The sequence below is a fragment of the Dermochelys coriacea genome, chromosome 24, assembly GCF_009764565.3.
Source record: "Dermochelys coriacea isolate rDerCor1 chromosome 24, rDerCor1.pri.v4, whole genome shotgun sequence".
NCBI classification, from domain to species: domain Eukaryota; kingdom Metazoa; phylum Chordata; order Testudines; family Dermochelyidae; genus Dermochelys; species Dermochelys coriacea.
Genome location: NC_050091.1, coordinates 7436782 through 7463316, shown reverse-complemented (window position 1 = coordinate 7463316; position 26535 = coordinate 7436782). Strand labels below are relative to the sequence as shown.

The 26535-nt window shown below is 51.3% G+C and overlaps 1 protein-coding gene across 9 annotated transcripts; it reads left to right on the top strand.

Moving 5' to 3' along the window:
• Positions 1 to 976: 976 nt before the first annotated feature.
• MINDY1 (MINDY lysine 48 deubiquitinase 1) lies at positions 977 to 25620 on the top strand. 9 transcript variants are annotated; one of them, XM_043502225.1, is made up of 11 exons: positions 977 to 1495; positions 9756 to 9969; positions 10865 to 11734; positions 13025 to 13082; positions 15364 to 15428; positions 17990 to 18148; positions 19730 to 19832; positions 20990 to 21132; positions 21572 to 21751; positions 22580 to 22678; positions 23545 to 25620. In XM_043502225.1, the coding sequence occupies exons 3-11, from the start codon at positions 11096 to 11098 to the stop codon at positions 23623 to 23625; spliced, it is 1527 nt and encodes a 508-aa protein (XP_043358160.1). In that variant the 5' UTR covers positions 977 to 1495; positions 9756 to 9969; positions 10865 to 11095; the 3' UTR covers positions 23626 to 25620. The 9 variants fall into 9 exon arrangements, with proteins under 9 accessions (XP_043358160.1, XP_043358159.1, XP_043358158.1 ...); XM_043502224.1 differs by having other exon boundaries at positions 9756 to 10013; XM_043502223.1 differs by having other exon boundaries at positions 984 to 1495; positions 9756 to 9893; positions 22553 to 22678.
• Positions 25621 to 26535: the final 915 nt, after the last annotated feature.

The following is a 26535-nucleotide window of genomic DNA, read 5'->3' as shown; positions in this document are numbered from 1 at the left end:
CTTCATGTTTTTAAGTATTTCTCTTCAACCATAAGGACAAGAAAGTTACTTTTTTTCTTGTTTCCTTTTTAAGAAAAGCTGAAGAGTCTCTTGCAATCTCATGATTCCCAGCTGGAAATATCACGAATCTCGTGGTGGGAATGCTACAAGAGTGACGGTGTGCATTGAGCTCAGCCTAGGCAAGCTACAAAGTGTGCGCCCACGGAAGCTTATGCTCAAATAAATTTGTTAGTCTCTAAGGTGCAACAAGTACTCCTTTTCTTTTTGCAAATACAGACTAACATGGCTGCTACTCTGAAACCTCTCCTAATTAATGTCATTGCAGGGCTAGGCAGATTGTACTCTCTGAATTATTATCTGATCATTTCTGTTACAACCCCCTCAGCTGCTGTCCTAAATTTAAAGAGTATCCCACAACTGTTTACCTGTATTATGGAGGCGTTTCCCCTAAAGATGAGTCAGGCCCCCCCAAATCTGACAAGGTTGGTTTAAGAATCACATGAGCTTTTTTGTTTGCTTTTTTTTATTTTTTAAAGCGAGGTTCTTTTTATTTGCCATCTGTTGTCTCAATCACGTTTTCCAGCTTTTCTCCATCACCAGGAAAGCTAGAACCCTACTTAAAACACACATACCCCACCTGAGAGTCACACCTAATCACATGCCTCCAGCAGCTGGAGCTTTAAGAAACACGCACCAAATATTGCCAGGCTCGCAATAAAATCACGGGAACTGGGCACTGGCTGCTGTTGGATAAGAAACTTGATGGACCAGCCATCTGACCTACTAGGTCAGATCCTGCAGGCCTTAAATGAGCACGGTGATATTTCAGTGTAATCCCCAGTAGGTTGATTTGCTAATTCGGCTTTGCTTTGGCCCTGGACTCATCCTATGAGACAGTTCCTGCACATGCCCATTAAGGCTAATTTCGTTGCTGCTGTCTGTCCTGCCTGTCTTTCTCCAGCCCCCTCTTGTGCATTGCTTCAGCTGGGAGGGAAGGGGGGAAATAATCTCTTTTCCCTCCTCCTTGGCTGCTGTAAATCCTCCAACCCAGCAGATGTCTCTTCTGCAAACACAAAAGCTAGGCCAAGAAACCCAAGCGGCTTTTCTTCCCCCCAGCAGCCTGGAGTCCTGTCTTTGATCAATTCACTGGGGGGGGGGGGGGGATAAAGAATAAAAAACTTCCTAGAGAAGGCTGCAAAGTAGCCTTAGAGGGTTCCAGGGGTGGGGGGGGGGGGGGTGTTTGGGGCACCCCATGCAGGCAGGAGAGCTTGCATGCATCTATGTGTCCGGTGGGCAGAGGAAAGATACAGGGTTTCAGCACAGTCGTAGTAGAATCCGGATTAGTTGCATTTACATGAGCACTAAGAGGGGAGGGGAAGGGAGAGCAGCGCAGTGGGGTGACAACAGGAGGAGGGTGAGGAAAAGTCGTCCCTTGGCCTGAAGCAGCGTCAGAGTGAAATCTGCAAAGAAACTTTTACATGCACCCCTCTGCCAGGTAAAAATCTGGAGGCACCCTGGCTTGCGTGGTGGGGAGTGGGGCAGATGGCAGCTGTGAAAGAAATATGGCTGCTGAGGAAGGGAGTTTGCAGAGGGTGTATGTGTGCGGGAGGGGGTAATCAGTGGGTTGTGATCACTGTCGCAGCTGTAATTTAGGGGGGGTGGTTTGGATCCGCAAGGCGACAACTCATTTGCTGGCTGTCTTTGGGGCAGGGGTGGCTGACTCAGTTTGGCTGGTGCACTGTAATAAAATATTGGGGGGGGAGGGGTTGTTCTTAAGAGCTAATAATCTCTCCTGTAGAGCTCTAAACCTGCTGCAGGCTGCTTCCCTAATCCCCAGCGCAAGCAGTCTGTTTGCATGGTGTACAAGCTTTGCTTTTAACGTCGGCAGGGGGCACCCATATGGGCAAACCCATCTTGCCCCTTGCTTCAAAAGCAGCATGCTCCCTGCTTCTGAAGCAGTGCAGACCCAGCTTCAATGCTTTGCTGCTCAGAACCCATCTCTGGGGTTTGCCGGCGGCTTGTTTGCAAAGGGAACTCAGGACGATTATGGAAAAAATGTCCAGCCATTTAGGGTGTGGTGTTCCTACAATTAATGGACAAGCTTGGGAGCATCTCTTTGCACATGTGTGTGTTGCAAAGCTTAAGCAAAGATTGCTATGTGGTAAGACACAAGGAGGGGTGGATCCAGAGGCTTGTGACTTGGCTTGGAGGAGTTATCCAAAGCAGGGGGGAAACTTTGCCTAGGTGGTATCCAACCTCCTGGCAGTGGCTGCCTGAGTTCACTAAGCAATGAATCCAGTGTGGAAAGTTTGCTGGGACTCTGGGTCCTCTCTGGTTCTGGCCTAAGGCCTGCCATCTCGTTCGCAGATGCTTCTTTTATTTTGCTGCGCTGGAGTGTGCAATCTCGGAGGAGGGAGGGGCTCAGAGAGTCCATGCTGGGTGTGCCCAGGAGAGCCACATAAGGCATGGTAGCTGCTGAGAGCCCAGACAACAGGACCCCAGTTAAGAAACTGGGTCACTCCAGGCTAAGCTCGTAAACCTGTAATTTGCAGTCAGAAACGGCTTGTGTTCTGGGAAGGGGATGGGTGCCGTGGATCGCCCTAGTTTGCCTGTTTAAAAGCTGCTCTCTTAAACCCATCTCTCACGGAGAATGGCAAGCGAGCTCTCTTCGTTGTTTTGCGGTCCCCATGACTCTGTCCTCTCAGATGAGCCTACAGGACACCAGTAAAAAGGTCAGCCCTCCCTTTTTGTGGCTATTTATAGAGCACCCGTCCCCATGGCATCTAGGTCCTGAGGCCTAGATATTTGAAGCCAGCTTCTCATGTGGGAACGGAGACCCCTTCTCCTTCCCACCCAGGCCTTGCTGACTTAACCCTTTCTATCCTGGGGCCAAATTCATCGCCAGAGTAAATGGGTGCAACTCTGATTTCAATGCAGTCCCCTAGTCCCATCTAGCCCCATGATTTCACCAGCTCTGATTCTAATCTGTGCTCTTGTCTGAGGGCTTGCAGAGCAAATTGCTTGCTGCCTGTACAAAGTAAATGACAGTTCTTACCCGTCATAAAACTTTTAACTGAATAGCGTTTGCATTTAAAAGCCCTCCTCCCCCCCCCCACATGTGTTTTGGTATGGTATGTGCTGTTATCCTCATTTTACAGGTGGGGAAACTGAGGCATAAAGCTGGGAGTGGTTTACCCAGTGGGCTACAGCAAGTCAGTGGAAGAGATGGGGATAGAACCCAGGAGTCCTGCTTTCCCCACTAGACTCTGTGTCTGCTAGCCATTTAAGATTGAGGATGGAAATAAGCAAGTGACACAATCTAGTGGACTAAGGCTGGGGAGGAATTTGGGTGAAAAGTGTTTTCTCAGGGTTTCACTTCTGATAAGTTGTCTTTGTTGGCTGTGACGCCATGGCTGTTTTGACAGCTCCGGGGAGTGGCCAGGGAAGGAATGTGAGATTCTGCCCCACAACATTGCCATCTCTTGTAATTTTTGGTTTTGTTGTTGCAAGTCTTGTGATATTTGATGTGTTTCTTAAAGCCCCAGCTCCTGGCGTCATGTGGTGTGGGAGAATCGCAATTTTCCTTTTTTTAAAAGTCTCTAGCCCTGGTGGTGGTGGAGAAAAGATTGAAAATATGAAACCTGAAGGCTCAGTTATTACTTGTATTATAGTCATAAATTAGGACCCCACTGTGCTAGGGTGCTGTACAAACAGAACAAAAAAGAGGGCCTCCATTCCAAAGAGCTACTAATCTAAGAAAAGAGAGAACAGATGGATACTGTCAGACAGGGGAGCACAAGGAGACAAATAATGGCCAGTGCTCTCAAAGGCCGAGAAGTGAATAGAAAGAACCCCACAAACCCAAAACAGATCTGTGATTTCTTTGGGATCCTGACTAGTTACTTTTATATATTTTTAGTACCTGGGGCGGGCAAGACTGGTGACAGGTCCGTGACTGCAAATGTTCTGATAGTTTTTTCCTTGGGAAGAGACATCAGATATATACTTTTAAAGCAAGAGCATTTCCAGCTGGCAACAGAGCTGGCTTGACAGTCTCAGATCTCAAGTCCCCTCTATTGCTGGCAAGGCATGTAACCCCCACCACTTCTCCCTCTTCCAGTGTGCCTCAACCTTGGTCTGGGGAGGGATCCCCCAAAGGGGAAGCTCATGTCCGTGATCCATTCAATCCTTAGTCTCGGCAGAGGTTGCCTTGGAGGGGTCAGATGGTGCCTAAACTGCAGGTGGCTTTGAAAGCTTGTTTTCAGACATTAGACTACAGAGAATAAGGTGGAAGCAGGATGCTTCTGTCTTGAATGGTGGGCGCCTGGATCCTGTTTCTCTGTAATCTGTCACAACAGACTCCATTACCGCTCATGATTTGGCATTAAGGGAGCTGGCAGTTAATTACAATGGCAAGACAGACTTCACAGCTGCGTCAGTATCATTTTCTACCGATGCAGGGTACTCTGGCTTCCAAAGCACTGTAGCTGGCAACTCTTCACCACTCTCCTTTCTCCCTGGAATCCCCTATGTACTCAGCATGCAAATAGAGGAAGCTTTAATGTATCCTGGCTGCTTTTAAATTTCTCTGGTCCTGATCCAGCAAAGCACTTAAGCATGTGCTTAACTTTTAAGTACAGGAACAGTTCCAATTGACTTCTGTGATGCCACCGATGTGCTGATAGTTTAGTATGTGATTAAGTGCTTTCGTGGATCAGGGCTGAAATGACTTGACTTTCCTCTTTTTTTTGTTTTGTTTTTTGTTTTAAAACTGTGATTGTAGCTGGAAAAGGGCAAATTTTATATGGTTGCTTTTTCCGTTCCGCTCGTGTGAATCAGATCAGTGGACCTGACTGACTGAGGCAAGTTTTCAGGCCTGTTGCAGCTCTGAGCCTTGGTTGTAGTTCTTCATCTCCCGCTGGTGGAGTCGTCAACAGCTGACTGCTGAGGCTTTAGTGCTGCTCGTGTCAGGAGGTGGGAAGGGCGGCCAGCAGGTCCTTGGAGTGGTGAACCACAGCCAGTGGGAGCCGCGATCAGCTGAACCTGCGGACGCGGCAGGTAAACAAACGAGTCCGGCCCACCAGGGGCTTTCCCTGAACAAGCGGCGGACCGGCTTTGAGAACCACTGGCCTAGAGGAATTGTTAAGGGATTAAATTTGCAACACCAACAATTGGGGAGAGGTGAGGGAGCATTTTTTGACTTGTAAATTCAGTGAGTCTTAACAATCAAACTATCCTCGTAGCATAAGGTACGCTGTCAGCTTAACTTTGAGCTAAAATTTAGATCCCGTATAAACAAATGGAGGGCCTCATCCATAGCCCATTGAAGTTACTAGGAATCTTTCCATTGACTTTTGGCTTGTCTACATGCTCAAGCTGTACCACTATAAAGCAGTAAACCTCCCACTCCTGGCCCACGTCTACGGTGCTCAGCTGGTGTAGCCATACTCTTCACACAACGCACCATCAACCTGTGGAACTCCTTGCCAGAGGATGTTGTGAAGGCCAAGACTACAACAGGGTTCAAAAAAGAACTAGATAAATTAATGGAGGATAGGTTCATCAATGGCTATTAGCCAGGGTGGGCAGGGATGGTGACCCTAGCCTCTGTTTGCCAGAAGCTGGGAATGGGCGACAGGGGATGGATCACTTGATGATTACCTGTGCTGTTCATTCCCTCTGAGGCACCTGGCACTCGCCACTGTCGGAAGACAGGATAGTGGGTTCGATGGACCTTTGGTCTGACCCAGTATGGCCGTTCTTATACTGGTATCCTGTACCAGCAAAGCACTCTTACAGCGGATGCCGCGGGCAGGTCTACGCTTAAAAAGCTGCAGCTGCTCCTCTGTAGTGCTTCAGTGAAGACGCTGCTATGCCATTGTGAGAGCTGCTCCCGTCGGCGTAGTTCATCCATTTCCACAAGAGGCGGGAGCTGTGTTAATGGGAGAAGCCGTCCCACCGACAGCACTGTCTGCACCCAGGGCTAGCTCGGTATAACTGCATCACTCGGGGGGGCGGGGGGGGGTGAGTTTTCACACCCCTGAGTGATGTAGTTAAACTGACAGGTTTTAGAGTAGCAGCCGTGTTAGTCTGTATTCGCAAAAAGAAAAGGAGGACTTGTGGCACCTTAGAGACTAACATATTTATTTGAGCATAAGCTTTCGTGAGCTACAGCTCACTTCATTGGATGCATTTGTTAGTCTCTAAGGTGCCACAAGTACTCCTTTTCTTTTAGTTATACTGATGCAAGTTTGTACTGTAGACGTGACCTATGTATACTGGCAAAACTGCACTTTTGCTGGTACAGCTTATTCCAGCCTCTACCCTGAGCAAAACAAGCGAGACCAGTAAAAGCGCAGTGTTGCTGGTACAGCTGTGTCCACCCTAGGGCCTTTTGGTGGTACAGCTATTTCAGTCAGGAATCGCAGCTCTTCACACCCCTGACCGGCAGAAGTGTGTCGTGTAGACATAACCTTATTGTGGACATGGTTATATTGGTAGAGAGGTGCAGTATCCTGGGATAGCTGTACCTGTGTGGGAAGGCAAATAAACTCTACCGGTATAAGACATCTTTGTGCTGGTTTAACTGCGTGCACAGTAGGGGTTGTACTTGTATAACTATTAAGATTTAAAAAATAAATCACCCCCTAACCAAAACAGATAGACCAGTATAAAAACTGGGATTGATAGTGATTATGTTTTTAAGGCCAGAAGGAACCACTGGATCAGCCAGGCTGACCTCTGTCCTGTGTTATGGAGAGTTTTCCCCGTATCACACCGAGTCCCTTGTGTAGACTGTGCCTTTGTGAGATTGGGATCAAGACTTTGAAGGAAAAAAATTGCTGTTGCCACTGGAAATTTCCAGTTGCTTACATGTTTGCAACCTAGCCATTGCAACATTGAGATCCTGCACTAGAGAAAGTTGCACTGGATTTTTTTTATTTTATTTTCAGTTTTAACACTTAGCTAAGGAAACTTTTGTTTGACTCAATAATTATGTTTTTTGTTTTTTATTTTATTTCAACAGCACCCAGAGGGCAAAATCAAGTGCAGGGTCCCAGTAGTGTGGGCTAGTGGGTAGTGCACTGTATTGGGACTCAAGAGACCTGGATTCTGCTCCTGACTTAGCCCCTGGCCTGCTGGGTGGCTTTTGGCAAGTGGCTTCCCCTCTCTGTGCCTTTGTTTCCCTATCTGACCTCTTCTGTAAAGTGCTTTGCGATCTACTGATGAAAAGAGCCAGCTGAGAGCTATGGATTATTATTAGGGTGCTGGGCTCTATACAAATATAAGACAGTCCTTGCCCTACAGATATTACAGTTCAGAGTACTAGATTTTTTTTAAGGGTAGGAGGAACTATTATGGTAATCTAGTCTGACCTCCTGTATGACACAGGCCATAGAATTTCGCCCACTGATTTCTGCACTGAGCCCATGACCTCTAAGTATGGAGTGGTCCTGCTGAAGCCAATGGATCAATCTGCTGTAATACACCCACTTCGGTGGGACTTGCAGTATATAAAGTTAAGCACGTTTGTTAAGTCTCTGCAGGATCAGGGTTTAAATGTGGAGAAGCGCCAGCTGGGCGCAGAGCAGACAGAGGGGTGTGGGGAAGATGGGTGGCACCCATAGGAACGCATGGCGGACTCTATTGGGGCAAGTTTACACTACGAAATGAAGGCGAGCTAAGTTACGTCGATGTACAGCCACCGCAGTAATTAAACTGCTTTTGCACGTGCGTGGTTCGCTCCTTGTGTCCTCACCAGGAGCACTTGCACCAATTTAACTGTCAGCATAGGGCATCGTGGCACAGCTTCTGAAAAGTAGCAACAGCCGATGTAAGCAATGCAGTGTCTACACTGACACTACATCAACCTAACTACGTTGACCTAAGCGCTCCGCCTCTCACAGAGGTGGAGTTATTAAGTTGTGTCATGGGCAAGTTACACCAGTGGGAGCTGTATTTTAGGGTATAGGCTTACAGAGTTTAGATTGATGTAAGCTGCCTTAACATCTCTCTCTGGAGTGTAGACCAGGGCTTAGCTAAGGAACCATACAGCTGGTTTGTGTGCCTAAATGATAAATGACCAAGATGTTAATGAGGTGCTAACGGGTCACTGTACCTAGCATATCATTAACTTTGCATTATGATTGGTTTCAGGAAGTGCGCCTTAAGGAGGGGTTTAAAGCAAGGGAGGGTGTTGGCTGCATGCATTTGATTGGCATCATTCCTTTAACTAGAAGGCCTGGTCTACACACAGGTTTTTGGACTGATTGAGGCTATGTCTGCGTGACCACTAATGTCAGCAAAACTTAAGCTGCCCACCTGAGCGACATAAGTTATGCCGGTGTAAGTGGTAGCGTGAGCTCTCTCCCGTCAACATAGAGCAGCTACACGAGTGAGTTTACAGCTGCATCGTAAACTCTCTAAATGTAGACGTAGCCTTAACTATATCGGGGGGGGGTGATTTTTTTTTAACTGATATAGTTATACCAGTTTGACCCCCCCCCCCCAGTGTGAACGCAGTTATACAAGTATAAACATTACACTGGGATAGCTTATACCTCTTCTCTATGTTGGCTTCTCCGTCACTGGCCATTTTAAAATCCAGATTGGATGTTCTTTTAAAAGATCTGCTCTAGTTCAAACAGGGATTAATTCAGGGAAGTCCTATGACTTGTGCTATGCAGGAGGTCAGACTAGAGGTGATCACAGTGGTCCTTTTTGGCCTTAGAATCGATGAACGGCTGGAACTGCATCCACACTGGAGGGGTGTTACTGTTTTAGCTATACAGGTATAAGATGGTACAAGTGGTGTGTGTGTGGACATGCCCTAAGTGCTGTTTTCTGGCTGGGTGTGTATTTTTTGTTACTACTAGAGGTTTTCTTTCTGTGCTTCATGTGAGCCAAGCAACTTCCATAACAAACAAAAAGGGCCGGAGTAGGATTTTGAAAGGTCTCCCTGTATGAATCTACCCACTGACCCTGCCTTGGAGGGTTTACAGTTCATTTGCTTTCAGACTTGATGTGAAAAGTGAGAGCCATAAATTTGGGGGGTTATGGGGAGGGTGTGAGGAAGAATAAATATTAAGGTGATTAAATCTCTTGGATACTCAGCTGAGGCATGTAATAATAATAATCTCTAGTACTTTTCGTCAGTAGATCTCAAAGGAGGTCGGCCTCATTATCCTCGTTTTTCAGGTGGGGAAGCTGAGGCACAGAATAGGGCAGTGACTTGCCCAAGATCACCCAGCAGGCCAGTGGCAGAGCTGGGAATAGAACGCAGGTCTCCAAATTCCTAGGCCAGGGCACTCTCCATTATGCCACTCTGCCTGTGATGAATTTGTACCTGCTACTGCAGGGGGATTTGAATGAATTGAAGCAGTTGGTTTGGGATGGGGAAGGGAATCAGTGCTCTAGGGATCAGCATGGAAAAAAGGCCTGGAAACGGGAAATGCAGCCAAGATTTCCAAAAGGGGACTGATGCTGCTGGCTTCGTTTCTGAGGAGCCAACTTCAGACACTTTTTTTAAAAGGATCTAGATAAACAAGGTCCCCTTAAGGCATCTGAAGTTGGGCACCTAAAAAACATGGGTTGCTGGAAAGTCCTGGCCTGTATTGCTGTGTGCCAAGCAAAACTGATATCCATTAGGTGTGTGTCTGTCCAGCTGCAAATGAGCTGACCTGTAACGATTATTGGAAATCTCATAGTGGAATTATTAGTTCACTCTTTCTCTTCTCCTCTGTGTGTTTGTTCAGTGAACAAGGAGGAGTCTTCCTGTTGGAGCTCCATCTGACAACTCCAATGCTGCCAATACCCCAACCCAGCTAAATCACGAAAGGGAGAAAAACTGGAAAGGCAACTCGAGGCACTAGGTGGAAAGATCTACAGATCAGGTCAAAACAAGATAAGAAAGCACCAGCCTTCTGCTCTGTTGACATAACCTCGAGGCTAGAGAGAAAAGGACTTTGGGTAAAGAACTGAGAGGAATTTGGAGATTCCAGACCACTGATAAGGCAAGAATTAGCCGAACAACCTCACTGACTTTGCTTTTTTTATTTCATGACTTAAAAATACGTTTTGCAGGAAAATCTTTGCTCTATAGATTGCGGGGGGTGGGAACATACATTTTCTATAATTACATCAGGCCTGTTTTGCAAGCTAGTTTTTTGTTTTGAGTTAAAATCTCTCCCCTTCTTTCTAGATTATTGTAACTTTTATAGACCCTGAAAAGCATTGAGAAGCCAGTTGCAGACACATCTTTTTTTATTTTTAAAGGTGATCTTGGGCTATAATTATCCAAAGTATATGCACACAGAGCAAGTGGAATATTGCATTTCATCAGTGCTGAGTAATTGAATTTAAAACAGGAAAGGAAGAGGGATTGGGATTAATTTGCCTTGAGGAAATTGATTGATAAGGGATAGGCCAGGCATCAGTTTGGAATCAGGTTTTTTGGGAGGGGGAGACATTTAAAAAACCAACTTTCATAGAAACCTCAAAGTGCCTAACAAAGATTTTTATTTTTATTTTTTTAAAATACCCTGGACTGACCAAGCAGCACTAAATAGATTCTGGAACAAGAATTAGACCATTTTAAAAGGAGCTATTTATTATAATCTTATCCTTTTTAGATATACTTTTTTATTAATTTGAACAAATTTAATGGGAAGAGAAGGGAATCTAAATTAATAGACAGGAAGAGGAAAGAGCTCTGAACCTAATCAATGAATAAGAGTTTGTTTTGCCTAAAACACACTAGTTTTATATCCTCAAAAGAAACATAGTCCTCGATTATTACTGGACAGACTTGATGTGTTTGTAAAGGCTAGGTTGAGATGTGGGGATTTTTTTTTTTTTTTTCCAGAAGCAGGTTGTGGTTGTTGCTTACCCCCCTCCAGTCGTGTTCAGTGGAATTGGCTTCCGTGAGAATTTGTAGAGTCAGGGACGGGAGCGAAATACTGCAGCGGAAAGTGAACCGTGATTGCAGCTGGCGCTGCTTGCCAGAGAGGGACCAGCCCGTGTGATCCACTCTCTGCCCTGGTGAATGTACTAAGGACATTGAGGGGCACTGCGGAAGGGGTTTTGTCTAGGCCAGATGGAGCCCCGACTCGAGCAGGTGGATCCCATGGCTACGAAAGGGGACGCTGTAAACGCAGAAGTCAATAGACCCGAAATCTGCCAGGCCCTTCTGGGGCTAGAGGAGGACACTGCCGGCATGGAGGAGGGAACCCAGGCTGCAGAAGGACAGGGCCGCATGCTGAATGGGCAGGAGCCAGAAAGCCCAAAGGGGATAGTGGTAATGCACAGCGAGGAGGCTCCTTCTGGGCAGGGCAGCTCAAGCTGCCAACAGGCAGCAGGCCAGGAGCATGAGGACACCCCAAGGAAGGATCCGTCCCCGAGAGCAGGGCCCAGTGACGAAGCCAAGTGGCTGGAGCGTGGGGAGCCAGAAGGAAGGGCGGACCCCGAAGAGAAGCAGCCTCCCTCGAGTGGGAGCATCCAGAAAGGAGGAGTCGCCTCACCACCGGACGACCCCATCTCCAGCCCTCGCCCAGGCACCACAGAGCAGGCATCTGATGCCACCAAGGCCCGGCCCCCAGCCGGCGAGTCCGAGCCTGACTTCTATTGCGTGAAGTGGATCAACTGGAAAGGGGAGAGGACACCCATCATCACCCAGTGTGAGAACGGGCCCTGTCCACTCCTGGCCATCATGAACATCCTGTTCTTGCAGTGGAAGGTAGGTGGGAGCTAGGGGAGGCCCAGTACTGCTGTTCAGAGCAGGTGTGCTGGGTGTGAGGAGGGGGTGGTAAGGACCTAGAGATCTAATGTAGTTCATGTGAGAGGTTGTTATCTAGTGGCACAGAGGAAGCTACTCGTACTGAGAGGTTGGATGGCCCGAGGGTTAGGGCACTGACCTAGCACTGGGGAGACTAGGTTCAAGTCCCTGCTCTGCCACAGACTCTGAGAGACCTTGGGCCAGTCTCTGTGCCTCAGTTTCCCCAGATGTAAAATGGGGATAATAGCCCAGCCCCACACAGGCGCTTGGGCTATAAAGTGCTCAGATACAACCGGGCCCAGATAAGTATCCAGGACACTGGGGAAACTGCCCCAGGGGACTTGAGGGGTGGTGCTAGCTATCTGCTGTTGTGTGCTCTCTCCAGCGACCCCTGGGAGGACATGGTCCCTCTCAGTGCATGCATGGGGAACATGTCCCAAGCTGCTGTTGCCGCAGAACTGTTCTGTAGCCGCTGAAGCATTTGCGCTCTGAGCTCCTGTTGTCAGGGTTCTTCTCATCTCGGGGTCAGGGCCAGCCCCCCCAGCCCCCTGAAGTGAATGGAAAGACTCTCAGTGGGCTTTGGTATCCTGGGATGCGTCTGCCATTATGGTAAAAATAAGTGTAGTCAAGTCTCATACTTCAAGGCACCTGCTGGCTACCGGAGCGGTCAGGAAGGATTTTTCTACCTCTGTGCAGCGTTGTTAGGTAGCATGGCCCAGTGGATCAGGGCCTGAGACTCAGGAGACCTGGTTCTATTCCCAACCCTGCCACTGATTTGCTGTATGACCTTGGACAAGTCACTGCCCCTTTATGTGCCTCAGTTTTCCCATCTGTAAAACAGGGGTAACAAGACTGATGCAGTGTGGGAAAGTGTTTAGCAATTGATGGATGAAAAGTCCTGTAAGTGCCACCTTATGGTGAGATGGTTGTTTTATTGCCATCTTCTGAAACATCCAGTGTTGGCTGGTGGTGATGTGGGTTTTCTGACGTGGGATAATGGGTTAGGAGGGCTAATGGTCTGAATCAGTATGACAGGAGCCAGACTAGATGGACCAAGTGTCTGACCCCAAAATGGCTGAAGTGGGGCTACCGGGTTAGTTGGACCATCTCATGTGGCATGGCAAATCTGCGTAAGGATGTTATTGGTATTGATTATCCCTGTGCCCTGATTCAAGGGGAAGCCTTGAGGGTCAAAGCAGTGCTGGGAGAGAATGTCCTTCACTAACTTCCCCACCTTCCGTCTGTCTGCAGGTGAAGCTCTCCCCCCAGAAGGAAGTGATCACATCAGACGAGTTAATGGCGCATCTCGGTAAGTGGTGAATTCAGGAGAGCACCTGAGGGCACTGGGCTTCCTGGAACTATCCTGTGTTCCTGGGGCACTCAAAATTCCCATCAGTTTCTCTGGGAATTCACCATGTCAGGGGTCCCTCCCCACTCTGAACTCTGGGGTACAGATGTGGGGACCCGCATGAAAGACCCCCTAAGCTTATTTCTACCAGCTTAGGTTAAAAACTTCCCCAAGGCACAAATCCTTCCTTGTCCTTGGATGGGATTGCTGCCACCACTGCTAAGAGTCCACTGCGGCCTCAGCTCCACCATATGCTGGTCTGTAGAAATGCTGTACCCCAGGCAGGCTCTTTCAAAAATTTTCTAAGAAGGTCTCTGTATCATCACCTACCTTGTAGGTAGGGGATTTTTTGGAAAGGGGAGTGGCACCTGGAGAAGGATTGTTAGGGTTATCTGGTAGACCCAACTTAGCCCTTTCCAGATCTAAGCGCTTCAGCTCTAACTCCGTATCCAAGCATTTTATCTCCATTTTCGTCTCCAAGTGTTTTGCCTGTTTCCTCTCCTCCGCTTCTAACTCCAAGCGTTTTAAGGCCATCTGTCTTTCATGTTCTTTCTGTCTCTTTAGCTTCGAATCTGGCTAATTCTAGTTTCTTTTGGACCTCACTTTCCATCATCCTACCCTTCCTGCGCTTAGCCTATCCTAACCCGAGAACTAGAAGGGGAGGGGGGGAAATCAGCTTATGAATTCCCTTGCTGTAACTTAACTCCTCTGCCTCCAGATAAAGAAAAAATCTCCAGCTGCAAAAACAACAACAAAAAAAACCTCCCTGGTTTTCAATCTGCCAAAAGAAAAATTTATTTTTAAAATCATCAGGTCTGTGCTTCTGGTTCAAAACGATCCCATTCGCTGCCACCATGTCAAGGTTCCCTCCCCACTCTGAACTCTGGGGTACAGATGTAGGGACCCGCATGAAAGACCCCCTAAGATTATTTCTACCATCTTAGGTTAAAAACTTCCCCAAGGCACAAATCCTTCCTTGTCCTTGGATTGGATTGCTGCCACCACCAAGTGAGTTAGACAAAGATTCAGGAAAAGGACCACTTGAAGTTCCTGTTTTCCCAAAATATCACCCCAAGCCTCTTCACCCCCTTTCCTGGTGAGGTTTGAGAATAATATATCAACCAAATAGGTAAACAAGGTGAGCACAGACCAGACTCTTGGGTTTTTAGGACACTAAAACCCAATCAGATTCTTAAAAACAGAACTTTATTATAAAGAAAAAAGTAAAAGAAGCACCTCTGTAAAATCAGGATGGAAGGTAATTTTGCAGGGTAATAAGATTTAAAACAGAGGATTCCCCTTTTAGGTAAAACTTCAAAGTTACAAAAACGGAAATAAACCTCACTCTTAGCGTAGGGAAAATTCACAAGCTAAAACAAAAAATAATCTAACGCATTTTCTTGCTTTACTTACAATTTTTGGAATCTAGATACTTATTTCAGGTAGGGTTTTAGGAGAGGTTTTTTTTTCTTTCTGCCTGGTCCCTCTCTTTGTCCCGAGAGAACACACAACGAAAGAGAGCACAACAAAACCTCCCCCCACAGATTTGAAAGGATCTTCTTCCCTTATTGGTCCTTTTGGTCAAGTGCCAACCAGGTTATTTGAGCTTCTTAACTCATTACAGGTAAAGGAGGGATTTTATGCTCCCCTTATCTGTATGGTTATGACATAGGTACACAAAGAAGAAGACAGGACTGGACCCTTAATGCTATCTCCTGCCTGCTTGTGTGGGTGCCTTTCTTCCCTGCCCCAAACACAAATGGTAAACGGGCTGCATTTAGTGTGTCTCTCTTTCTGTCCCCCCGCCACACCCGCCTCCTTCCCAGTCTTCATCCCCTGATCCCATCAGGACCATGCTGCAGGGCTAGGCAGAGAGCCATCAAATTGAGCCTGTGCAGGAATCATCGTCTTGCCATCTTGACCGTAATCTAATAACTGTAATCTAGATCCAGCCCACGCCCAGGGAATAGGCCAAGCCCTTGCCCTGGTCCTAGAGGTAAAAAGTATACTCCAGTTCCTGGCTCTGCCACAGACTCCCTGCATAACCTTGGTCAAGTCGCTTAGCGCCTCTGTGCCTCAGTTTCCCCATCTGTACAATGGGGATAATAGCCCTGTTCTGGCTCATGGGGGGGGGCTGTGAGGATAAAAACATTAGAGAATGGTGCCCAAGTATTACAGTATTGGGGGACTAGGTAAGTACCATCCATTAGTAATCGGGACTGGGTGTTTTCTTGTCTCAAAGGCGACTGCATCTTATCCATCAAACCCCAAGAGAATTCGGAAGGGCTGCAGCTCAACTTCCAGCAGGTGAGACCATCTGGATCCACCCCCTCCTTCTGCGGAGTATCAAGGGAGGTCCGGGTGGCAGGGCTCCAACATGAACCCTGTTTAAAAATGCCTATCCTATCATCCTGAATTGCAGCCCCACTGTTGGGGGAGAGGCCTCACACGCTGCAAAAGGAACCTGCAAATTTGGGAGCTGTGTAGCTAGCAAGAGTAGTCTAGAAGTTAGAGCAGCGGACAGGGACTTGTTCTGCCATTGGCCCGGTTGATGGCCTTGTGCGAGCCATTTAATCTACCCCGGTGCCTCAGTTTCTCCATCTATTTAAACAAACAAAAACCCCAATGCGTGTGTCTATATAAAACAGGGGTGACCAAACCGTGGTTCATGAGCCACATGGGACTCTTTTGAAATTAGTGTGTGGCTCGCATAGCCCCCCATACTCCCCCCATTCTCCACCTACCAGACTTGTGGGGCAAGCTCAGGACCTCTGTCTTGCAGCGGGGTGGTTGGGTAGGGGCTTCTGCCCAGTGGGGAGGATGATCTCGGGGCTTCCGCTCCATGGAGCGTGCCTGCCGGGGCTCGGGGCTTCAGCAGGAATGGGGCTTCAGCCCCAAGCCCCAGCAAGTGCCTCCCGTGGGGCAGAAGCCCCTAGCTCCGGCAGGTGTGCCCCGGCTCTCGAACTTCTGTAGATTGTTCTATGCGGCTCAGAGGGTCAGTAAATTTGGCCAGCCCTGATATAAAATAAATACAAGTTATTTAGGTAACACTTTCCATCTGGGTTATAGGGATTAAAAAAAATCCACGCTCACATTTGTTGCTGGTGAAGGCCAGATAGATGCCTGAACGCTTAGATAAGTTGCAGAATAGTTGATTGAGTGCAATGTCAGAGCTGTGTCCACCCTAAGGATACCTTCTGCTTCTACGGCCCTTTCTACTAGGGAGAGGAGCCGTTGAAGCTAAAGGAGAGCGTTGGCGCAAGGACAAATGGGGATTAAACTGGCCAGGAGTCAATGGAGGCTGGAAACTAAAAGCAGGTTTGTAGCCACCAGAGGAGGAAGGTTCTGGACCAGCCTCCAATAGGAGGGGAAAATGGCCTAACTAGTCTGAAGATGGAGCTTGATCAGTTTCTGAATGGGCTGCCGCGGCAGGGTTGTCTGTGCTAGCAGGGACTCTGGACTCAGCGAGCCAGAAGGTCCCTTTCAGACCTGTGTCCTCCGTTCCACAGAGCATCTTGTCTGGATTTTGATCAGCTGTGCAGCCTGCTCTGGTTACCCCAGCCCCAAAAGCATAGGGCAGAACTAGCTTGAGGTTCAGAGAAGGGCAGCGAGAATGACTGGAGGCCTGAAAAGACTCTCCGATGAAGCGAGATTGGAAACATTGGGATTGTTTTACCTTACAGAAGAGACAAATAAGAGGAGACACGGTAAAAGCATATGCAGTGATGAATGGGACAGAGAATGTCGAGCAGGCTCTTTTCTCTCTCGTTTTATATGAGAACAAGAGTACAGTCGAGGAGATTGAAAGGTGGTAAATTCCAAGATAATAAAAGGAGACGTGATTAACCTGTGGAACTCATTGCTTCTGGAGGCCACTAAGGCCAAAAATATAGCACATCTCAAAGAGGAGTTGGGTGTCCATATGGAGAAGAAGTATAGCCAAAACTAGAATAGTTAATGCTGACTAAATGAGCACTGGAAGGGAGATAGAACTTCAGGGTTGAAATCCATCTCTGTAGGGGCTAGGAGGAGCTGTTTGGGGAGACTGGTCATCCCACGTCTGCCTCCTGTGGGGTTTGAGCACCTTCCTCTAAAGCATCAGGAGCTGGCTATTGTGGGAGTTGGGATACTGGGCTGTAGGTGGGCTCAGGTCTGATCCAGGCTGGCCTTTCCTATGCTCAAGGCATTTTGCAAGCACTAATGGCTTGTCTACATGGGGAAAATGACCAACCAAACTAGTGCTGTATAAGCTCTTCCGGAGGAGCTCTCCTTGTGGATGCTCAATTCCAGAATAAAAGTGACGTTATTCCAGAATAATTACTCCGCTTTGGAAGTGCGCTGATTATTCGAGAGCAGAGTGACTTGTGTTCTGGAGTGGAGTGCCCACACGGGGAGCGATTCTGGAATAGCTCCTCTGATTAATGTTTCTGCATAGACAAGTCCTGACTGAGTCTCTCAGCTGCTCGGCTAGGAAGTATTTAAGTTATAGTAGTGCCCGATTCGGGATTGGGACCCCATTGTACTGGATGCTGCGCTGGCCTCACAAGAGACGGTCCCTGTGCTGGGAGGACACAGATTGGTGAAGTGAGTGACCAGGGCCAGAAAGAGAACCCAAGAGTCCCGACTCCCAGTCGTTACCACTAGGATCGCTCGCTGAGGATCAGGGCCCCGTTGTGCCGGGTGCTGCACGGACAAGTCACAGAGAGACGGTTCCTGCTCTGGAGTGCTTATGAACGATGTGACAACAGGATGAAAGAGACTGACAAGGCAGGGATAGGAGGAAAGCAGGAATCCCAGCCCCTCCCTTGCCACAGCTCCTCTGTCTCCTATCTACACAAGGTGCTCTCCTGTCTCTTTCCCTACTCCAGAACGTCAATGATGCCATGATGGTCCTGCCCAAACTGTCCACGGGACTTGACGTGAACGTGAGGTTCACGGGCGTCTCCGACTTCGAGTACACCCCGGAGTGCATCGTCTTTGACCTCCTGAATGTCTCGCTGTACCACGGCTGGCTGGTGGACCCCCAAGTGAGTGCCATTGCTGTAAAGTCCACCTTGTGTGTTGAATGGATACAAGCCAGAGCCGGTGTGGAGGGGGTGCAGCAGGGGAGGGGGAGACAGCGTGATCTAATGGATAGAGCACTTGACTGGTCCTTGTAGCACTGAGTTGCATCTCCAGCTCTACCACTACCCTGCTAGGTGAGCTTGGACAAGTCATGTCCCTGCCCCGTGACTCAGTTTCCCCATTGCAAAGTGCTGTGAGATCTGCTGATGAAAGAGCAGTTGGAAAGAGCTGGATGGCATTATGGTGGTTATATGAGCAAGGACAAAGGCAGGTGTAAACTTAGAGGGATTTTTAGGAATTGACAAAGCTGAAGTCCTGTCCAGAACTGCTTAATTCAGCTTCTTATGGCTGCTGGTAGCTGGGAATGTCTGGGGGAAAACGAAGAGTTTGGAGCACGCTCAAGGGCCATCACTCCACGCAGCGGGGTGACATGCGTCCATGTCAGCTCCAAGTATAGAGGGGACGGTCCATGGGAGGTGTCGATCTAACTGGGCAGGAGATGGTGCATTCGGTCTCTGCGACGTTGTGGTCATGCCAAGCTGATGGCAGCTTTGGCCCTGACTGCAGAAGGAAGTCGAGCCCAGCCCCCAGATAGTGGGAGAAGAGCAGAAATATCTCTGGGACCAAGAGCCAGGGGTTGGGTCAATGCTGAGACACACGGGTGAGCGGGTGGCTCGGGGGTTTTGCAGGTGAAATCCTGGCCTCACTGAAGCCGATAGCAAAATTCCTATGGGCTTCAACAGAGCAAGGCTTTCTTTCCCCATCAGTTGCTAGTTCAAATCCAGCTGGGCTGGTAGTGACCAAGCACTCTGCCCCCCAGGGCTGTTTGAGTGACCTGAGCAGGGCTCTGGTCCCATTTTCAAAGCAGATGTGTCTGAATTGCACCCCAAAAAGGCCACCAACATAATAGCTGCCCTCGTTGGCTGCCCAGCAGAGAGCCAAGGATGAAGCGGGCCACTGTGGCTGAGCTCTCCCCATACAGAAGGATGGGGTGCCTTCTTCCAGGACAGTGGGGGCAGGGGAGCAGCGTGGTGGCCCGGTTGTCCCTGATCTGGGAATAATCAGGGGCTCCAGTCTCCTGACTCTTTCATTTACAACTTAAAACCAAAGGTGCAGCTAAAAGACCAATGGAGACACCAGGACAGGTTTGCCCCATTGCTGGCAGCGGCACAGAGGGCAGGCAGCCTGCACTACCCCAGTGCAGGGGCAGTGGGCACCCATATAGCCCTAACTGGCACCTCTGGTTCTTTGTCCCCCCCCATGGGGCTTTGCAAGGCAATGGATAGCCAGAGCACAGGACTGCACCAGAACCCCTGAAGTGGGGGCAGGGCTGGCTCTGCTTGAGGGGAGCATCCCCTTGTGGGGCAGAGGGGCAGGTTGCCTGGGCATTAAACTGCCTGTGCACCGTCCTCACGAGCGCAAGGAGGCCGCAGGGTAGTGAGCGGTCAGGCCTGCGCTTTCCCTTCTGCTTAAAAAACCCTCTGGAGCCCTCCCTGGGCTTCTTGGGCCGTCTCCTCTCCCCCTCAATCCCCCTTCTCCTCCAGAGCCCGGACATGGCCCAGGCCGTGGGCAAGCTGAGCTATAACCAGCTGGTGGAGAAGATCATCACCTGCAAGCACTCAAGCGACCCCAACCTGGTCACCGAAGGTAAATCCCCATTCCCTGGAGAGCTCAACTGCCTGCCCCCCAAACCTCGGCTGGAGGGACCTCCTGGGTGCTAGAGCTCCCCTGGCCTTTGGGGGCTCTACATTGTTAACAGAGGAGGAACAACGAGGTGATTATCCTTTTAGCTGTACCTCCCCCGTCCTGCGAGGCACCGAGCCCCTGCACTGAACACCAGGGGGCACTTGCCCCTCGTTAGGTGCCTGATGAGGGAAGCGATTTCAGATCTGCAGTGGGGTAGACTGCGTGGTCAGATTCACCCCTGCACTGGTACGGGGGTGGGTACCGTCTCCCCTAATCAGGGGTTATGGGAGCCTGTGCCACCCTCAGGGGACCCCCCCCATGTGCCAGTGGAAGAGTGCAGAATAGCCAGGGTACAGGCTTGCTCACGGGCAGCGAGGAACTGGGGTTCCCCCAGGGAATTGGAGGATGTGCATCCGGCCCTTTAAGAGGCCTGGCTGTGCTGAGCGCGGGGGTGCTGCAGTTAAGGGACAGTCCACCCCATTTCCACCAGCCCACCCAGTGTCGTCAGGTGGGAAAAGCTCAGGGAGGAGCCACCCCGCGCCTGGCTGCGTTTCCATTTAAGGCCTTGCCGGGTTGCTCTGAAACCCTGTTTGCTCCCGGCCTGCCTCTGTGCGTTGCGCCTGCATCAGACAAACAGGCCGTCGGGTTGCGCCAGGAGGTTTAGGTCTGTCTGGGCAAACGCTGACTCCTCTACGGGCGGGGGAGAGTTAAACCACTGCTCAGCAGAGCACCTGCCCCCCACCCCAAAGGGATTCCTGCTCAGCCTCCCATGCGTTTTCCTGCTGCTGCAACTCAGTGAGGCTGCAGCTTGTTGGCTTCCCAAGCTGTGGGTCACTAGGCAGGGTGGCCCAGTGGGCAGAGCGCTGGATTGGGACGCAGGAGACCTGGTTCTGTTCCCTGCTCTGACACTGAGCAAGTCGCTTCCCTTCCCTGTGTGGCTGGTTTCCATCCCGCCTTGTGTCTCTCTGGTTTGGTAAATCAGTTTAGCTACTGTCGGTAAATTCGTAGGCGCAAGTTGAACCGGTTTCACACCCGTCATCAGTGCACGCACGCTGAGCGCCGGTCTAACCCCAAAGTTCACATCCGCACCCCACCTGACGCCTTGTTTCTCCCCCCAGGCCTGATCGCCGAGCAGTTCCTGGAGTCCACGGCCACCCAGCTGACTTACCACGGCCTGTGCGAGCTCACAGCTGCGGTCAAAGAGGGGGAACTAAGTGTCTTCTTCAGAAATAACCACTTCAGCACCATGATCAAGCACCAGGTCAGCCCGGCCCCTTCCACCCACAGCTCTGCCTTCCATAACCGCTGCTGCGTGCATTTGCACATGTGGGCTCCGTGGCTGGGGAGGCTCCATGCAAGGCAGGAAAGGGTAATGGGCTACTGAAGGCCCAAATAGAGACACTGGGGAAACTGAGGCACAGCTGCTGCCCCAACACAGCCCTTTATGGCCTGTTGCGGCATTTGTGGCAGCCATGCCTCAGTTTCCCCAGTGTCTCTATTTGGGCCTTCAGTAGCCCATTAACCCTTTCCTGCCTTGCATGGAGGCTTGTGTGCCCCACTAGAGGTGGGGTGATGGTGCCCCTTGATTGTGATGTCCCCAGGGGTTGTGGTCTCTGTGCCCTAGTGGATCACAGGCTGCCGCTCTGCCCGCCCTCTGAGGGCTCTCAAGGGGACGCTATCTCTTACTCATGTCTCCACAGGGCCACCTATACCTGCTGGTCACGGACCAGGGCTTCCTGCAGGAGGAGAAGGTGACCTGGGAGAGCCTGCACAACGTGGATGGGGACAGCTGCTTCTGTGATGCCGAGTTCCACCTGAGCCACACCCTGGGGAAGGAGGCGGCTGGCAGTTCCCCCCAGGAGCAGAGGCAGGTGGACCAGGTAGGAAACAAATGGCTCAGCAGAGGCCCGACTGCGCTGGGAGGTGGTTAGTTACAGTAGTGTATCTGAGCGGTTAGAGCAGAGGGGGCTGGGCTTCAGGACTCCTGGGTTCCTTTCCAGCTAGAGGAGGGGAATGTGGCCTAGTAGTTACAGCAAAGGGGACTGGGAGCTGGGACTCCTGTCTGGAGCTGGAAAGAGAACCCAGGAGATGTGGCCTAGAGAATGGAATTTGTAGCTTCCCTGCTCTTCTGACTGAAATGTGTCACCTCCAGGAATCGGCATCTACTGTAGCAGGATCCTTATCTTTAGGGCGATCTTGTCTAGTGGTTAGAGCGGGGTGATGCTGGGAGCCAGGGCTCCTGGGAGGTCAGTGAGGGAGATAGGAGCTCAGGATCTCTCTGGGTGGCTCTGAGACTCTTAACCCCTCTGAGCTTCCATTTCCCCCCCCCCGCACACCCCATAGAGCGAGGGTGATGGAACCTCCCGGCGGGGAGGTCACTGCGGACAGGTGACCTAGCCCAGAGCCTCCGAGCCTGCCAAACCCCCCCCCGACTGACGTACCCCTTCAGCGACTTGTCTCTCGTTCCTGCCCCCAAGTGTTTTGCAGCGCTGTTGTTAAATGGCTGCGGCGTTGCTCCCCAGAGGTGGCCGCGTGCCAGTGCTGGGCGAGTGATCCTGTGTGTGCACAATTTATGTAGGGCTTTGGGACCCTCTGGGATATGAGATCTCTTTTTCCGTGTATCTCACTCCCTGGGAGTCCCAGTACTGACCACATCTCTCCCTGCCCCCCCCACCCCCCAGGACTACATGATCGCTCTGTCCTTGCAGCAACAGCCGCAGGGCCCCTCTGCCCTGAGCGATCTAGAGCTTGCGCGCCAGCTGCAGCAGGAGGAATACCAGCAGCAGCAAGCGGTGCCTCCTGTACAGGTAATGGGCCCTGGCCTCCCTCCCAGAATACATTGCAGCCCCATCCCACTCCCCTGTCATGAGGACCTTCCTTCCTCCAGGATGCTGGAGAGCCTGTCAGCGCTGCTCCTAGACCAGCCAGCAGGGGGTGCTGTGGGGGTCACACCCTCCTAGGGCGAGGGACACTCAAACCCGTGCTGTCTGCATGGTGGGTCCGGGTGGGTCCATTCCAGCCTCCCTTTAACCCTCCCACCCAGGAGCTGCCCAGCTCAGCCCGAGCATCCCTCTTCCTGGTCAGGTCAGGCCAGGCTTCCCTGTTGTGTGGGGATGATGCACCGGTCACTCTCGGTGGCGCTGGGACGGCTACTTTGTCCTGTGCAATTCTGTCTCCTCCTCCTCCCCACGGCTTAGCCGTGGCCCGCAGGCCTTTGCTCCGTGGCAGAGGGCGGATCAGGGATCTGTGCCTTTGCATGGGAATCTAACTCCAAAGCCTCCATGTTCTCCACTGCAGCAGCTGCGTCTCTCAGGGCAGTGAGGAGCCTGGAAGTGAGGCCGGGCACCTGGCTTCTGTTCCCAAGCTCGGGGAGGGTGCCAGGAGGGAGACGCCTGTGGAGGGTGGAGACCTGGAAATTGGGGCCCATTGACTCCAAAGCCTAGCTCTTGGAGGAGTATCGCCTAATGATTAGAGAGGGGACTGGCCCCAGGACTTCTGGGTTCCAACCCTGGCTGCGCCAAGGCCACGTGCCAAGTCACTCCCCCCCTCTTTGCTTCCATCGCCTCCTCCTAGGAGAGGATATTGGGGCAAGGGGGGGGGGAATTGGACTGGACTGAAAAGCACCCTGAGATCGCTGAAGGCAGCAGCTGCTTTTTCGTCTCCTTGGTTTCAGGGGAGAGCTCAGCCATCCGGCCGGCCGGCCAGGGAACGCAGACAGAGACATAAGCAGGAGTCAGACTGTGTCCTTCTCTAGAGGCGCTCGTCCCCCTGCCTGCTGCTTTCGGACCCCTCGCCCTCCCACGGTCCTGCCGCGTCACCGTGAAGACTCCCAGACGACTGCCCCTGCGGGGCTCGCCTCGCCTCCCTTCCCCAGCCCTCCCCAGCACGGGACCCGCTTCCCAAAGAACCCAGCCCTGGCTCCCGCGCTGTGGGGGTGAAACCTCGTTCCATGCTGTCGCGTCTCCCAGGCCCTGGCCTGGGCATCGCAGCGCGGGAGGGACCGTGCAGGGCGGAGTCCAGCCGGGCTGAGCATCGGCTGCAGTTTCTCCTCACCCCTGACGCCCTCAGCTGTACCTCGTACCTCTGAGCTCTCCCCAAAGATGCGGAGTGCTCTCCTCTCCCAGAGGCAGAGAGTTCAGTGATCAGAGCCCGGACTCTTGGGTTCCAGTCCCAGCTCTCGCCCTGACTCGCTGTGGGATGCTGGGGCAAGTTGCTTCCCGACCCTGTTTCTCCATTTCTCCATCTGATAAAGCAGGGGCGGAGGGGAGAAAAGGGAGTGATGGTAACAGTTCACTCACTCCTTCCTCACATACTTTGGGATCCACAGATAGAAGCAGCTGTGATGCTGTGACAACACAGAGGCTTATTTAACAGGCCAGCTAACCCACCGAGTGTGCTAGGCAGCTGCCCGGTGCCTCTCGTGAATCCAGTGCAATTAAGGAGCTAACCACCTGTACAGGATCTCTGGGGCAGGGGGTGCACTTATAAAGCTGGCAGGACACCCGTGTATCCCTCTCCTGCTGGAGGCACAAGAGATACTCTGCAAGGCCTTGACGCAGACAGGAGGATGCAGAAGGTCCCCAGGGTGCTAGCCAATGAGTTGCTGCCTCCTTGATTCAATTCTCATGGCAGGGCGAGCATAGAATCTGGACAGGCACATTTTCCCCCCTGCCCCCTCCTGTGTAGTCTCCCCTTTGGTGGCTCGATCTTGCACTCAGCGGTCCCGCTGGGAATTCAGCGGGCAAGGCCCTCGGCTCTAATTAACTACGGCAGCGTTGGCACGGAGGCAGAGCCAGCGATGGCTCGCGGGGTGAGTGGATTGCAGGGGGAGGGGATCTGTCGGGTCCAAACTCTGTCCGACCCAATGACGCGATCTGAGCTGCAGGAAGTGCTTTTTCAGGGTGCATTGAAATAATTTGCAGAGTAAAGCGCCCAGAGCCTAGGAGCAGGGGGAAGGTTTGGATGTAAATTCCCTGCTGGGACGAAGCTTTCCCTTAGCCCTCTCTACCATGGCACCGTCCTCCCTCCAGCAGGGAGGGTTTAAACCAGGCCCCGTGGAAAACAGCCCGAGGCGAGATGCACCCCGTTGGCATCAGCAGCCACCTAGCTGAGTCGGGGAGGTACTCGGAGCCCCTTCTCCTGCTCGAAAGACACCGAGTGACGCAGGAGCCAGCAGGACTTGCAGCTTGAGTGGGGGAGAGCACGGTTATGCCGGCTCCCAGGTGACTGCAGGCTGGCTCCCAGTGCTGGCTGGGGCAGGGGGGGGTGCTTCCTGCCCCTAGGAGAGGCAGGGAGCCCAGCGCCGGGACCAAGATGCTCGCTGGCCTTTCCAGGTCAGCAGTGGCCGAGCCCACAGGAATGGCATCTCCTGTTCCTATCCTTTGCTAGTTCTGCCCGGTCCCTCTTCCTCATCCAGACAGCCTCCTCCCCAGAAAAGCTGCAGTGGGGAGGGGCACGTTTAGGAACCGGGATCAGGGTCGTTCCCATGGGTTAGTTAACCCTGCCCCGCTCCTCATCCTGTGACGTCCCCTGCCTCCACCCCATGGATTGAATGGGATCAGGATCAAACCTTCAGGACACTAACAAACCTTCTGCGGTAGCCACCTGGGCACTCCCCTTCCCAGGGGCCTGGGCTCTGTCCCCATGCTCTTATGCTCTTGGGCTTGAGGAGTTTTACTCTTTCTTTTCTACTCTCTGTTATTTGTGACACTGCCTTAGACATTTGGAAATAAAAGTGTCTTTCCCTAGAGCACTGGTGTGATAGTTTTGGGGAGGAGAGGTGTCTCTAGGGCTGGGGGCTTATTCCTATGTGCTCATGGGGCGTGTCTGTCTCCCTAGGACTGGTCTGATGACTTTCTGTATGTCAGTCCCTGGGACTTGTCTGTTCGATCCAGCCCTCGGGCTCCAGTCTGCTGGGTGTTTGTCTCCCACCCCGGGGGGGCAGGGGTGGGAATGTCCATCTTTTTGTCCATCCAGCAGGGGGGCGCATTTTGCCCCTTGCAAAGAACACAGCATCACTCGTGGTGTTTTTTAATTCATGGGGGGGCATTGCTGGTAACTGTCCCAGGACTCAGGCTTGGGTGGCCGCTCCAGTACCCAGGAGCGTAGCGTGGTGGGGGGCCTGACTTTCCCAGGGCCTGAAAGCCCCCCCCCTCCAGTTCCAATTAAAGTCCTGTGGGAGTCGCTCCTCTGCAAGTCGGGCATAGTGTTTTTAGGTTGGTCCTACATAAACAGTGAAGACGGTTGGGTTTTTTGTTGTTTTGGTGGCAACAGAGAATAAAAAGTGAAAGTCCCCGATGTCTCACCCGTGCCCAAAGCGTGTCTCGAGCCCAGCTGCCTTTTCCTTCCAACCACTGGGGCCTCCAGAACGGGCTACCTGCAGTGTCTTTGTGGGATGCGGCCACCCTTGGAGATAACTGAGACTCGACAACCTCCCTTGCTGCCCGTCACTGGCGGAAGAGTATGTTCTGTGTCAGGAACAAGCCCATCCTCCCCCTTCCCTGTCCGCTCCCCAGTTTTGGTGCCTGGGCTTGTCCACCTGTGGAGTTACTCTGGAATAGCTATACTTGATTAGCCTCCTGTGTGGACACTGAGTCTGGATTGAGGGAATTTGTTCTGCTGTAGTTTAATCTGGATTAAGCTACAAAGGAAATAAGGCACTCTT